The 15,310-nt window shown below is 26.8% G+C and overlaps 2 protein-coding genes across 2 annotated transcripts; both read left to right on the top strand.

Annotated features, from left to right (window-relative positions):
• Window positions 1-3,103: 3,103 nt before the first annotated feature.
• On the top strand, window positions 3,104-3,946 carry OCT59_014889 (uncharacterized protein; the record flags this gene model as incomplete). Its single annotated transcript, XM_025330015.2, has 2 exons — window positions 3,104-3,597; window positions 3,718-3,946. 2 exons carry the CDS (start codon window positions 3,104-3,106, stop codon window positions 3,944-3,946), a joined length of 723 nt encoding a protein of 240 aa, XP_025186851.1.
• Window positions 3,947-11,521: 7,575 nt separating this feature from the next.
• OCT59_014888 (uncharacterized protein) lies at window positions 11,522-12,513 on the top strand (the record flags this gene model as incomplete). The annotated part of the gene is made up of 2 exons (XM_025310047.1): window positions 11,522-12,096; window positions 12,183-12,513. 2 exons carry the CDS (start codon window positions 11,522-11,524, stop codon window positions 12,511-12,513), a joined length of 906 nt encoding a protein of 301 aa, XP_025186850.1.
• Window positions 12,514-15,310: the final 2,797 nt, after the last annotated feature.

The raw sequence follows: 15,310 nt of genomic DNA, 5'->3' as shown, positions 1-15,310 counted from the left end.
AAAAGCACAAACTGGAGTTAAGAGAACAATCGGCCAAGTTCGCTTAAAAATATTCAAATTGAAACGGATTGAGAGATTTGGGTGGGTGGGCTGGGTCTAATAATTTGCATATATTTCTGTATTGGGTAGATAAATAGTTATTTTTTTTTTAAAAAAAAAAATGAACACTCGTTCTCGATCTCCCTATCACCATTCCCATCATCACCACCATTCCGGTCATTCCCGACGTAATTGATATTAGATATTTTTTTTATTTCATTTTATTTTTTATTTTATTTTATTATTATATGTTTTATTTATTTGTATTCATAATTTATAAATTTACTGAAGATTTTTATATTTCAAAAAAATTATTAAAATAAAAGTTTATGCATGTCTATAATTGAAAATACTATATATATATATATATATATTTTCTTAAAAAAAAAATTGAACAAAGTGAAAACAAAATTTTATGTACGAATTTTATGTACGCTTACGTAGCTAAGCTTTCTATTTACATCATGTGACGCTACCGACCGAAGATCATTTTCACAAAGTTTGGCCGGCACTATGCATAGATTTGTTGGAGAAGTGATTACGTATAATTTATTTTTTAAAAAAATACTAAAATGGAAAAACCGCAGATTTTTATAAAAATAGGGGTAAATATTGAAATTTAATAAAGTGATCTTAACAGATAAAAATGATATACAGTATATTCTTGACAACGTTGGAATACATGATCATCATCACTAGTTTATCGACCTGAAGATTTTATTAAAGATTATGACGGGAACAAGCGTTCTCATTTAGCATTTTTTATGAAAGGTTGCAACTGACTGTCTTCGAATTCTTTGTTTTATCAAAACTATTTATTGTACTGTACGTATTTACTTTTTATAATGATTGACCTAATTCCCGTGTGACACAAACAAAGGAGTTCTACGTTACAATTTTTCAAAATAGAAAATTTCAATGAACTTATCGAAATACCAGATACTTTAATAATTACTTAAATAGAACGATTTCGGCCCTGTGAATATACGGAATATCCGAATATTTCATAGTAAATTAATTTACCTAAATAACGGTCTCGGCCCTACGAATTTAGTACATATACGTAACACCCGAATGCTTTGTTCTCACACACGAGCTAAAAATTAAAATATTATATTTATTATCACTCAGGAGTCAATTTGAATTTAAAAATTAATTGATAAATATTTTTATAATATTTAATCAATATTTTGATGCACAGCATTAACAAATGTATTAAATACATTTATCGGAATAGATAATAAACTCAACTTTTCAAGAGTATTATAAATTTTATTCTTTTCTTTTGTATTTTTATCATTCTATGCTACGCAATATTATTATGATAATCTCAGATTAAATTCTATCGATTCTCCTCTGAATTTGGCATCAATTGGCTAGTTATTGGTTTGTTGCATTGAATGCAAAAAGTTTATACATTATTTCATGTGGTAGAAGTTTCGATGTTATTTTAACCTCAAAACTTTGATTTTCTTTATGTTCAGCACACCAAGTTTATGTTTTTTTCCACTGGAAAAAAAATAAGATGTAAGTCGTTCAAGGAATAATCAGATGTCACAATTTCAACATACTTTAAATTACATATGCAAACTATCGCAAAATCTACCCTGATAATATTATTACAAATTATAATTATAGAGCAAATATTTTATTTATTATTTAATATTTATATAATTAATGATAAAATAATGTAATCTACAGCTTTAGAGATAAAAGATCTACAGTGATAATCGATCGCAGTTGATTAAGAACGAAAATTTTATTTATACACTGCTATTATTATATTATTTAATGATTTTGTAAATGAATATGTATTGATTTAGGCTGAAAGGTTGTGATAATGTTATGCAGCATGATCATAATTTTACAACTAAACGTTCAATGAAGGAACATTTTTAGTAAATAGGTTCAATCTATAATTTAAACAAAGATAGTAATTTAAGAATTAATTATAGTTATGATTTTAATAACAAATTTACATAAAACAAGCTTTTGTCATACATAGGGAGAAAGGAGAATGCGATGACTTAAAATTAATCATTTATTAAATGGAGAGTCCCGAAATAAATCAAAATAAAATATATTTAGTATCTATTAGCCGTTTTCATTTATACGATACATATGATAACGTAACAAATTTAATTGTTAGAAAATTTATTTCATTTGTTACACATTTTTCATTATATTCGGGCGTTTTCACTTTTCAAAGTCCCCCCTTTTTTAATTGTAGTAATATAATGAAAAATCTATTACAGCTGATAATGGATAAAAAATTGTCTTTACTGCGTAGCGTATAATAAAAAAAGTTAGGTTACATGATAATTTATTGTCAGAAATAAAAGCATATATATACAGTATAAAATATACGTTCCAAAAAAAAAAGTAAAATAAAATAAAATTATAATTTCGATGATATACGAAAAGTTTTTTAGCGGAGTAAATCGAATAAAACAGAGTCTAACTTCGTAAAAACTTATTATCGTATTCTTATCGAAAGTAAATAAGCTTAGTTTATGTGTTTATATTAGATATATTAGATAATGATGTCGGAAGATCCGATGGATTTAATGAGAATAATAAATATTGTTCAATAGCTATATTGTAAGAATGTAAGTCTCATTATAAATAAAGTAAATTTTTCTAAATTTATTTTATCGATTTCAATATAATTTAAAGTAAATCATATCAGATAAAACTTATATTGAAGTTAACTCCTTCGGAACAAATATTTTCCATTTTTCTTTTTATCGTTAATTATCATATGTTTATTCATAAGCATATATTAAATTTAATGATTGAACTTGTTCTTTTATAGACACGCACTTATTTTCTTGGGGAAGGTAATTACCGATTAATATAAATATGGAAAGTGTAATTCTAGGGAGCTCCGATAATAAATGTTATTGCTGATTAAGCAAAACATATAAAAGCCATCCTCAAGAACCTTCCTTTTTTTTTCTAAAATATTAATAATAAAATAAGATCATATTATTCGTATCACAAAATATTCTTTGTTCAGGATAAACTTCTAAAATTTTTATATAAATAAATAGACTCATTTAAAATGCAGCATATTAAAGATGAAATTAGGATAAAGGTTTTTATCGCCAAGAACCCATTAACAAAATCCGAATGGTTGATAATACGTTATGGAGAAGCCAGTGCATTATTTTGTGTAATAAGATTAGATCCCACATTTGTGATATCAAGATACTCCATTCAAAGATTGTTATTGAATATAGACAATCAAGAACACAATGCTTTACAACAAGAAGTCAAGTCTCTCTGGAAAAACAATTTACCTTTTGTACTTACCTATTTATTAAATGAAAAATACAATGAAGAGTTATTTTCAAAAATAAATGATGTGAAGCTGGTTCACTTTCTATCCGCAGGTCCTAATATATTCACTCCGTTTCCTCTTAGATTAAAAGAGCTTCAATTAGAACATGGTCCAGTTGGTCCATACATTCACCAACAATCAATTACTGAAGAATATCCATCCAAAAATGGAGATAAAAATTTAGCAAAGCCTTTTGATTTTTTGGGTCAAGTAAGGTATGACATTTTTTACAGTAATATTAATTATGCTATAATCTCTTCAGCACTAAACTTTTTCTTTTTGACCTTTTTGACCTTTTCTCAAATAAAATATATATTGAACAAACAACGATATAGTTTTCAAGCAAGACCAGTAACAGTTTTAATGCTTAGAGTGCAACCTTTATTAAGAAATATCAATCAAAGAATACAAAATCAACCAGGAAGGCTTAGAATTCGAAGGCGACAACTTAATGCTCAAATTAATAACGAAGATACAATATATCGACTCACAAACCTTCCTCAACAGCCAATTACAAATAATCCATTTATTGATTCATTTTTTCAGGGGACTTCTTTCCAATAAAGACGTATATATGTAGTGCGCAGCAGATGTCGATTTGCGTGAGCAGATGACGGCTGGCCTAGTAATGCTGGCCAAAACACTTAAGGCGTTATAATACTGGCCAATATCGGCCGATAATGTAGGCCGGCGTCATCTGACGCAAATCGATGCACAACATACTTTATCATTACATGGGGTTGGTCTGTACTAGTCATGGGCAGTGTATTTTACTTTAAATTCATCATGCATCACTTTTGATTTTATAATTAGTATATAGAATTTAATAAAGTTTAATAAACAACGTGCGGCTTCAATTTGAAATCTCTTTATTACCGTAAAAAAAAAATATATATATATATATACTTTATCATTACATATATTTTATTATTATTAGAAACATATTATACACCTTAAAATCATTTTTTGTTTTAGACTAGGCAATTATTATCTAAACTTTTAAATTTTGTTCTAAATTCTATTTAAACTCTTTATTATGTAAATGTAACTCAATTAAATAAAGATATGGCACTATGCCAAGTTTATCCTATTAAACTGTTTATAAATGGCAAAACTTACACGAAGGAATTGTAGAATTTCTGAATAAAAATTTATTTATTTATTTTCTTTTATTTGAAAGTGATTAAATTTTCGCTATTTTCGATTTTTAATGGCACATTTTAGGATTATAAATAGGGTATTGCTAAATCTCACCGCAGGTGATTTTCACCGCACCAGCATTAGCAAATATTAACGGGTAGAATTTCATGTCATTTTTAATTCTGCCCAAAATTCTACCCTAATTCCGGTAAGGTGACAACCACCAATGGTGATTGATTTAGCAATGCTCTTATAAATATGCATATCTTCGACAATATTGTCCAGTCATTTAAGAATACTGCGGTGACCAATAGGAATTAATGCTGATTTCAATATCTGATATTGAATATCATAAAAATATCCATTATTAAAATCTTGCATATTCAATATTAATATTGTACTCTAGCTTAATTGAGTAAAAAATGATCATACATTTATAAATTGATCATTCAAGGAATTTTTTTTTTTAGTCACTAACAATCTATAATTTGATTCTTATTATTGCTTTTTCTTTATCTTTTCACGTCGAATGCTTAAAATTAAAAAAAAAAGAATATTAGTTACAATATGCTCAAAGAAAATCCCTTTTTTTTAAAATCAAATTCTATCGATTTAAACAATCGTCAACATTTATACGAAATGTGATCGCTCTAAAAAAGTGGCCACCATCTTATAACTGAAATGTATACTTTGAATTAAAATTTGTAAAATAAATTTGTTAATTATAATGTTGTATCAAATATGCATATTCTAACATGCGTTTCTTTGGTAGGTCGAGTTTTCTTTATCATTTATATTTAAAACTTAAAAAAATTGGCACAAAGAATTTCTAAATATTCAAAATTTCGAGTTAATAGTGTATTGTATTTTAATATTGATTGTTATAATATTTATATTTGTTGCAAAAGTAGAAATGGTAATAAATTTGCTACAACGGATTAATTCTTTGATAACTGCAACGACTTTTAGATTTTCGTAATATGTTCCATATTATAATGAATTCTCGAATTTTTATAATAATTATATGGTGTTTAGGTGTTATATGAAGATCCGTGCATCAATAGAACAGATTGTTGACAGATGAGCCTAAAAACAGTATAAATATTGTCAAGGCGCCGGCACCCCATTCGATCGCTATCAAAAAGATCGACCTTGTTTTTACCAAAATATAGTAAAAACATCTATTTTTTTTTTTTTTAAAAAAAAAATTATTATTGTTTTAGTTTTTATATTAAAAAGGTATTGGTTTTATTTTGATACAAATAAACCCAAAAGTTACTTTATTTCTCTACTTAATTATAAGTGCAAATTTTCTTCGAGTAATTGTTATATCAAAATAATGTATCCCATTTTTCTATTAAAAAAATTGTTAGTTTTAATATATTTCATGATGTGGCACTTCAATAATAACAATAGTAATTTGGGAATTTGTTTAGAAACATAGTGAATTTAGATAGATAGACGGAGGGCATATATAATGTAATTTATTTATACTACTATTTATAATCTATGCATTCCTTGCATATTCTTTAATTCATATTATTCTTTGTATTTAGATATATAAATATAGTACAGTAAAAAAAAAAATGCGTGTTACCTGTAAAAAATCTCAATAACGTAATTATGTAGTAAGAATAGAAGTAGAATTGTAGTACTCATGTGACTTTGCTTTTAAGATCTGTTCGGTAATATTTACCATGCAGCTGATAATTGCAGATATGAAAAAACAAATAAATAATGAGGAATAATCACGTTGACATCAAAAATAGGTTTATTAAAAGTTTATCCGAAGAATAATAATTATTCTCTCTTTAGTAAGAGAAATAAATAAGCCACGTGCAAATAGACAATTCTCTTTAATTTGTGACCAAAACAAGCTCATCTTTAGAAAAAGTAAATAAATAAATAAATCTGTAAGTGTCAGCAGGAACCCTACTGCAGATATTACAATAAATATCCATATATATAATAGAAATAGTTTCATATATGCCGTTTAAAGAAATAAACTAATGATACGTTTCTATAGGTCAATTGCACTATATAATAACTAGCTATAACTATTAACAATTATGATTACCGAATATGAGTCATCATGATCAATGTTATTATTTATTATTATTTTAAGGTATGACTTTCCATATATTATCAAATGGTATAAAGTCGGCCCGAATTAAATAGATCACGTGTTCATCGTATACTCGGGAGCCGGACATTAATTTTAATTCCATCTACTTCCTGACCGCCTATTTGTGGATAGGTTATAGGAACTTACCTTCGAAAAATCAATGTTTTTATTTAACGAGGGAGAAAAAATTTTTTTTGTAAATGAAAAGCCACGAAGTATACGTTGAGGACAATATCGGAGAATTTTCGTTGGTTCAAATTTACTTAATAATGGAAACTAATTATTGGTACTAATAAACGTTAACTAGCGTACGTTTTCTTGTTTTTTGTAGGTTCAGAACACCAAAAAATACGAGTCTCAATTCGAAGGTAATAAATGAACTATCTTGTTATAGAAATGTCATACTACCGTCTCGCCTTTCATGGGGAAAGCATGTTTGTTAAAGTAGTTGATTTTTTATGCGTTTTGTATGATTGCGTCATTTATTAATTAAATTAATATACATTACTGTATATAAATTACAAATCACCTCTTTATTTCTTAATTCCTCCACTAATATATGTTATTAATAAAATCACTCTGATGATTTAGAAAGTTTGTAAATGAGAATTTTTTTACTTGGTCATCTACTATAAATGTGAACATATTTTATTACTAGTAAACAAATAAAACATCAATTTCGAATAAATTAGTTACATATATCTATCCACCTGCCTAACTGCGAACAGTCAAATATACGTCAAGCCGGATAATTGACAAGAAAAAATGGCTTATAATTCCAAAATTCGTATCAAATGAACTCATTTCAAATTTGATACAAGAAATCCCATGTAAGCATGTTATTATTTATGTGACGTCATGTTTCCTCTGTGCCTGTACGCAATATTTGTACGGTTTGTCTAAATCTCTGGATGGAGAAATTAATCAAAAGATGCAATCTAAATTTATTTTGACTTTAAACGAAAATTTAGTTACCGATTTTCAATTTCCGTCGTCGATATTTGACTTTCAGATTAATATCGTCTTTTGAGCGTTAAATCTTAAAATCAAGAATTTCGTGAATAATTTAGTTTTTATTACAGAAGCTAAAATGATTCAACAATTACCTCCTAATATGCTACCCTAGGCCAATTATGAAATGAGCCCATTCGGTATAAAATTTGGCCATATTTATTTTAATTTTATCCCATTTATGGTCCAATTTTTCATACCAAACGGGCTCATGTATAAATTCAATACAAACCTAATATGAATTCAGTACAGGACTTTTTACTGGGCTAGAGTATCTGTACCACCGATATTTGCTTTCACGCTATATTAATCTTTGATGGTTAGGGCTGTTTGAGGACCTTCCATTATCCCTCTAACCGTAACTTTTCTAAAATTATTAAGTTCCAGGCAAATATAGCCAGAATACACTTATAGGGATAGTAAAATTTCTTTATAAATCAAGAAATCAAGTAATAAATTGAATAAGTAATCGATAAACGGTATAAAAATGATAATAAAATATTTCTTGAAAAAGGTATCTATCTCACCATAAAAATGTTGGTCCGTGTTTTATATTTTCATGTTTTTTCCATGAATGTATCATTTTCACGAATTTTTACGGAAGCTACGGAGAAATAATGGGAATATTCGGATAAAAATTTTTTATAGGGTCTTGAATTGTTTGTTTTTATTAATTATTAGCTCTTTATAATATTCAAATATATATATATATATTTGTTTATTCTAAATAATTTATTGAAAAAATGTATGCAAAAATAATAATACAATGTTTTGTTATTAAAAAAAAAAAATTTTTCAAGAAATTACAAAAAGACTATTTTTGTAAGATAAAATAAAAAACAAAAATACGAATATTATAATTTTCATAAAAACTTACGAATTTTTTAATGTGGTACAAAAAATCGTGTTTAAGTCACATCAAACATTGCAAGGTTACAAGGTTACAAATGTTTGTTAAAAAAAATATTGTGTAATATTTTTTATTTAGTTCTCATATGTGTATATGCGTACAAGAAACACAATAAAATTTTCTTTTAAGCATGTCAGAAAAGGAAAATTTAAATGAACAAACTTTGTTTTTTTATTTAGCCAAATTAATAATATTGTTTCAGCCTTCTCAAAATATATGGAAGCCATACGGAACATACCGAACCCTCCCCCCTAAATAACGATGGAAATTACTCAATTAGTGAAAAAACTTTTTTTCAGGTCTCCGTTATAAACGGAACAATAAAATATAAAATGTATAATATTAGACGCCCCAATTCTATCTTTCTCAAATTTATCTAATTTTCGAGTTAGTAGTTAGACGATTCATTCTGTGTGTCACGAAACTTTATTTCCTTTTAATAAATTTTTTTATATCAATTCTTTTGTGATAATTGTTGAAATAAACCTGCCTGATATTGCAAAATATTTTTGTTGGTTGCTAAACTGATTGATTTATTAGGGTTAGATCATTCCATGTTTTTATTTCATGACATCGGAATTTTTACAGAAATTACGGGTAAAATTTTCTACAGGGTATTTTATTACGGCTGTTAATCATGCATAGTCTCTTCCCGACAAATTAGTGAATATCCGAACACCAGGAAACTTTGTTTTAGCGCATTTATAAAAGGTGTTATAGTTGGTTAATGTACATTGGATTAAAATCAAGCACATTAAGACGTCAGGTCGCTCTGTGAGAAGCAAATTTTCTCTAATACACGTCTCTGAAAAGAAGATAAAACTCTCCCAAAAATTTCATGCTCCTTGTTATCTGGCAACCTAGAATATTATTAAAAGATAGAACGTATGTAGTTTTTCGTTTGATTGATCTTGTCCATATTGACATGGTAATTAGAAATGTTCTAAACGTTTGAAATTAATTTTTGGACAAAATTGAAGACATCAGTGAATTAATATGCTTTCTTTTTTAAAATATTCAGAACGTTTTTAAATTTATAGGAATAGTCCAAGTTCGTAGTATATATTGTGTAATATATAAATAAAACTGAGATGAGCAAGCTATAGAACGATCATTATGTTGGATTAAATAAAAATCTCAAAATTTATCAATTTATAAAAAATGAATCTGAATTGCTTTCTCTTTTTTTTTTCTGGGGTAAAATACGGTGAAAAATATAATCTTCTAAAATATTAAAGCCTTAAATTTACACTTTTGCAATTGACGAATGTTTATCAATATTGTAAAATATTCTAAAACGAGCTCAAAAGAACGTGAAATATTATTAAAAATCAGGACAGAATCTCTGCCCAAACAGTAAAACGTTAAATTCATTTCGCTAGCTTTATTACTTTATGAATTTATTTAAAAGTAGTAATATATAATATATAAAGCATTTATTATTAATTGCATATAATGAGATTGTAATTTGTGTCTATAAAATGACTGTAATAAATAAAGGCATTTTGAAAAAAAAAGGTTAAATAAAACGTGTAAATAACCAATTTTTCCGCCTTTCCATTTTAGATTGATCTACAAACGCAATTTTCGAATTTGAGTTTGCGTGGAATCAAATTAAAATATATAGAACGGTTAGATCTTGACGCGTTAAAGAATGAAACGTGTTTTTAAAAATGGTAAAAGTAATAATTTGTATCATTGTCTCATCGATCAAACGCCCGGATGGTGGAATCATTTTTTTGGTCTTGCTTACATCATGCATTGAAACGTAACACAACCCAGATTAATTATGTTTGGTTACTACACGTAACTTGCTATTGTTGCTATTGTTCGTTCTCATACATAAATAGTGATTGTATACTAACAAAATTGGGTTTATTATATGTAATTTATTTATATGTAATTTATTTATGTGCAAGATCGATACCGTAACTTTTTTATATTTATATTCTTTTTATTATTATTTTATATTAATATCGTTTTATCTTTATTTTATAATTTATTTATTTTTGTAAAATAAGTTTATTATATGTACCGTATGCGCTTTTGGTATTTGTGAAAGGCTTGATTTTATAACAATCGAAGTTAAAGAAGTGTGTTACATAGATATATGATAATTAGTTAAGTTCTCGCTTGTTTACTCAAAAATTTAAACCCTTTTCTACATATGTATTCAGGGGAATCTGAGTGGCTATTTTTACAAATTTCAGAAAAAAAAAAGATTATTGATGATGATAATATTTCTTATTATTATTTGTATTACAATTTACAATGGTTTGTTATACATAAATTATATATTATACCAAAAATCTAGTTTAAAAGCTTGATATAATGTTTGTTTATTTTTTTATTTATTTGCAAACTTAAAGTAAATAAAAATTTTTTATTTTTCAAATTGATATAACAAAGAAAAAAATATTCCAAGTTGTGCAACTTTTGAATTTCCTGCTGTGGATTGCTAACGCCTAATGAGAAAGTAATAAAATAAAATAAATATAAAATTTATACAAAAATAAAAATTGTAAGAAAATTTTATTTATTTATTGTCGTACTAGTAATAATTAATACATATTAAGCTGGCTCGAAATTTCAAATACTAGCATCTACTACGTAATTTTATTATTTTTGGTATATTTTCATATGATCAGTCCGAAATCTGTGAATATGAAAGATTGTGAAGATTGTGATATAGATATATAATATTAATTAGTCAAAAAATGTATTAAAGGATCGGAGTCTATTTGCACAATAATTTTTATAAAAAATCAATTTTCGAAATTTTAATTTATTTTCCATCAACTTCCATATTCGGATATACTTATGTACTACAAATAAACATTATAAATAGCATCGTTTTTTTGTTCGTTCTTGAGTTCAATCTTTTTAAAATCAAAATATTGAAAAAAAGTAAATATTTATCCCTAAACATTTAAAATCATTCAAAATATTTAAAATGCAAAATTCAGTAGACGAAATTATGATAAATATTTTTCGATTCGTAGAATATCCTATTAATCTGATTTTAACCTCTCGAGATTGGCTTCGTATAGCCAAGGATCCTTACGTCAAATCAAAATGGTTAATAACAAAATACGGAAAATTATATGCTTTGTACAATGCAGCAAGGTTGGGGCCTAGTTTTATCGATATATCATTGTATAAAATTTTAATCGCGAGAAATGAGAATGCCTCAGTTCCAATTTTTTTTTTCCAAAGATTATTGATGCACTTGGACAAATATGATCAAAAGTTGATTCATCTTAAAACAGAAGATAATTCTGGACATCCTTATACTAGTTATCATGTTTATGCTAACAAATCAAAAGAGGATGACACAAAATTATTTCATTTTTTCGCTTATGGAACTCATGTAGTAAACTATGGCCAAATGATATCATTAAAAGATATTGGATCTTTGTTACCACAATCAGCAAGTACTAGTGGATATTTATCAAAAGTTGATTACGAAATTGATAAATTTGATTTATTTAAACTTTTGGAATTAATTAATTTCCTAGCACAACCAAGGTAACTAGTAACAATTATTTTTTCATTAACATCAAATTTTTTTTATACCATTAAATAACTTTTTTAATCTCTTCTCAATATTTTAGACCGCCTAGAATGCTTGGTGTAAGACATGGAAGACATAACAAACTTGATGGAAGACATGGAAGACAAAATAAACTTGGCGGAAGGCACGGAAGACAAAATAAACTTGAAGGAAGACATGGAAGACAAAATAAACTTGGCGGAACGATTGGTGGAAGTTACGGAGGACAAGATAATTTTGGTGGAAGACACGGAAGTCATGTTCAGCTTGGTCAGCTTGTGAACACGAATAGGCAACCTACTGCACCAATTGCTAGTTTCTCTCAGCAACCAATTGCTGATCCAAATGATATATTATTGGTTGAAATGATTGATGGATCATCATTCTTTTAAAAAGTTTCTTGCGCAATAGTTATTTTTATATCTGAAATCAATTCTTTAGTTTCTTCATTCGTCTAACGAGAATTATATACTCACGAATTATATTTATTATTATATAGTTTATTATTATATAGTTATGAGGGTTAGGACTTAGGAACATGTCACCTGTTCATTCTTCAGTATCTATATCTTTCCTTTTTCGGCCAACTTTTATCTTGTTTAGCTGAATATTCCATTAGTATAACGTTAATATATGAAAAAAAAAAAATTACAAAATACAAAATACAAAAAAAAAACATTTTATTTGATTTTATTTTTTTTATTTTATTTTTTATTTTTATTTTATATCTTATTTATTTGGAAATTTTATAGGGTTATTTTTATTTCATTTTATATATTTTCCTTTAAATCTATGTTCAATGTTAGTAGATTTAGAAAAAGAAATAAAAAGAAGTATGGTTACTGATACTTATCCTCAGATTTTTACAATGGTACTCTTTTAGAAAGGTTAACATCATCTTACGAGCAGTGTTTCAAACAGTTTATGCACAGTAAGATCTAAATGATTTACATCAGTATATAATAATTACGTTAATTATATAAATTACATTTGTTTCATAATTCTTAAATTCAATTGCCCCGCCAGGAACTTTCAATTATATAACAACTAAAGGTTTATTGTCTGATTATATATGTATATTTATTATACATCAAAAAGAAATGTTCAAAAGCAAAAGAGATTAGGAAATTAAATTGAATTTTATTTATGATCATCTAAATTTTTTTTTTCTCTGATTTATGGTTACACAACTTTTATAAGTTCAAATAACGAATCATTTTATTTACAGTTTAGTCACATTTAAGCTTTTCATTCATCTCTTTCAGGCATATTATTTACCACATTTCACTTTTTGTTTTATCATGCATCATTTACAAATAAAACAAATAATGCTTATTTTTCCTATATTTGTATTCACATAGTCATGTTTGCCATCATCCATCAGCGATATATCCAAATATTCGGCTGCACGTGTGTAAATATTTGTAAAGATAATCTTTTTTCATTCAAAATTTTAATCTTTTTTATGATTATCACATGAAACCTTATTTTTTTTTTAGGAAAAAAAATAAAAATATATTAATACGACTATATAGTCGTATCTGATATCTTGCTATGTATGTATTATCATGTGATGATTGAATGTTGACCCTTTTAAATGGTTTTTTTGAGACAAATTTATACTGATACTAATGAATATTAATTTGCAATTCTCGAGAGATATTCATTAATGATCGGCGGGCCGAAATGTATGGTTTTATTATAATTTGAACTTTTAAATGTACCAAATAAATTCCTGACCTTCCGACTATCTCATTGAAAACTCATGAGGATATCTACTCATTTTTTTGCAATCAATGCTGGGCAAATTATACTTTATGGCAATTAGAATTATTATAATATAGGCCAGGGCTGCTTTGCTTAATTATGTACAAGCAAATATGTATAAAAATTAACATATAAAACGCCCACCAATTATTAGTAAAATCAACGAAATCGTTTCATTTCGAATTAATTACGAATTAATTTAATAATTTTCTAATTTTCTTAAAAGCTTTTACCATTTTGCAAATAATTGCACAACCAATAGCGTTAAAAAATTAATTATTACCATTTTTATTATTTTCAAGAGTTAGAGTGTTGAAAAAAAGTTCATTTTATTCACACTTACTAACATATATTTTCTGCACATACTTCTTTCTTAAAATAAAAACAACGCTGTGTTTTACAATTCAACTGGTTTTAACCAATTTATTTTGTTAATTTGTTAAAGAATGTTCTAATTAAGCTGAAATTTATTTCTCTCTGCAAATATCATAATATTGTTGTCGTTCCGAAAGTTGTTGAAACTCACAATTAGTAATCATTTTTTTTTTTCGGAGGAATTAATTTAGGTTGTTTCAACGACGTACAGTGGGGTGTACGATATTAACGTACGAACTGGTCCGAGTTTGGGGTTATGTACTTACACGCGATAGCGTTAACATTAATTCCGACCAGTTCGTACGTTAATATCGTACACCCCACTGTACGGAACCCCTGTTTCAACACGAGGATTTATTACATTTGCATTTTGCAGTAATTTTGGCCAACTTATAATGCCGGTCGGAATTAAGGAAATCTTTAATTTTGACTTCCAATCGTAACCTTCGGGCCGGAATTACAAATTAGGCTCGAATTACTGCCGATCAGCAATTAACTTTAATGTTTAATTAATATCAAGAGAAGTAGATAATGAAGTCAATAATTAATAAATATTTGCTTTTTTATCCAAATTTACGGACAGCTGGATAATTATTTTCTATTCGAATGTTTTATTATTCATTATCCAGGGCGTCCTTAACATACAGTATGTGTCACGTGATAGCGTTAACGTTAACTCAGTTCGTACGTTAATATCGTACACCCATGCTCTGTATATTAAGGAACCTCATCTAGAAATATGTAAAAAATAATTGTTAACAGGGTATAATTATATCCGGATCCATATTAGTGCTCTAATTGTAATGCCATGCTAATATAACGTATAAAAAAAAATCATTTCCCCAACAGATTATCTTTTATTTGATATAATTTTATTTAGTACATAAACGTTTCTAAATTTTTGAGAGATTTGAACCGGTAAAACCGGTGAAACATGTACTACTATAAAATAGATTCTGTAAATTTTCAAATTATGTCTTCTAGAAAGTGATGTAAAATTTACTTTTTTCTATATTCATTTTATAATGAATAAGGTTAATTCTAATT

This window comes from Rhizophagus irregularis, chromosome 22 (genome assembly GCF_026210795.1).
Source record: "Rhizophagus irregularis chromosome 22, complete sequence".
NCBI classification, from domain to species: domain Eukaryota; kingdom Fungi; phylum Glomeromycota; class Glomeromycetes; order Glomerales; family Glomeraceae; genus Rhizophagus; species Rhizophagus irregularis.
The sequence above is the reverse complement of the archived record's forward strand: the minus strand, read 5'-3'. Positions and strand labels throughout refer to the sequence as shown.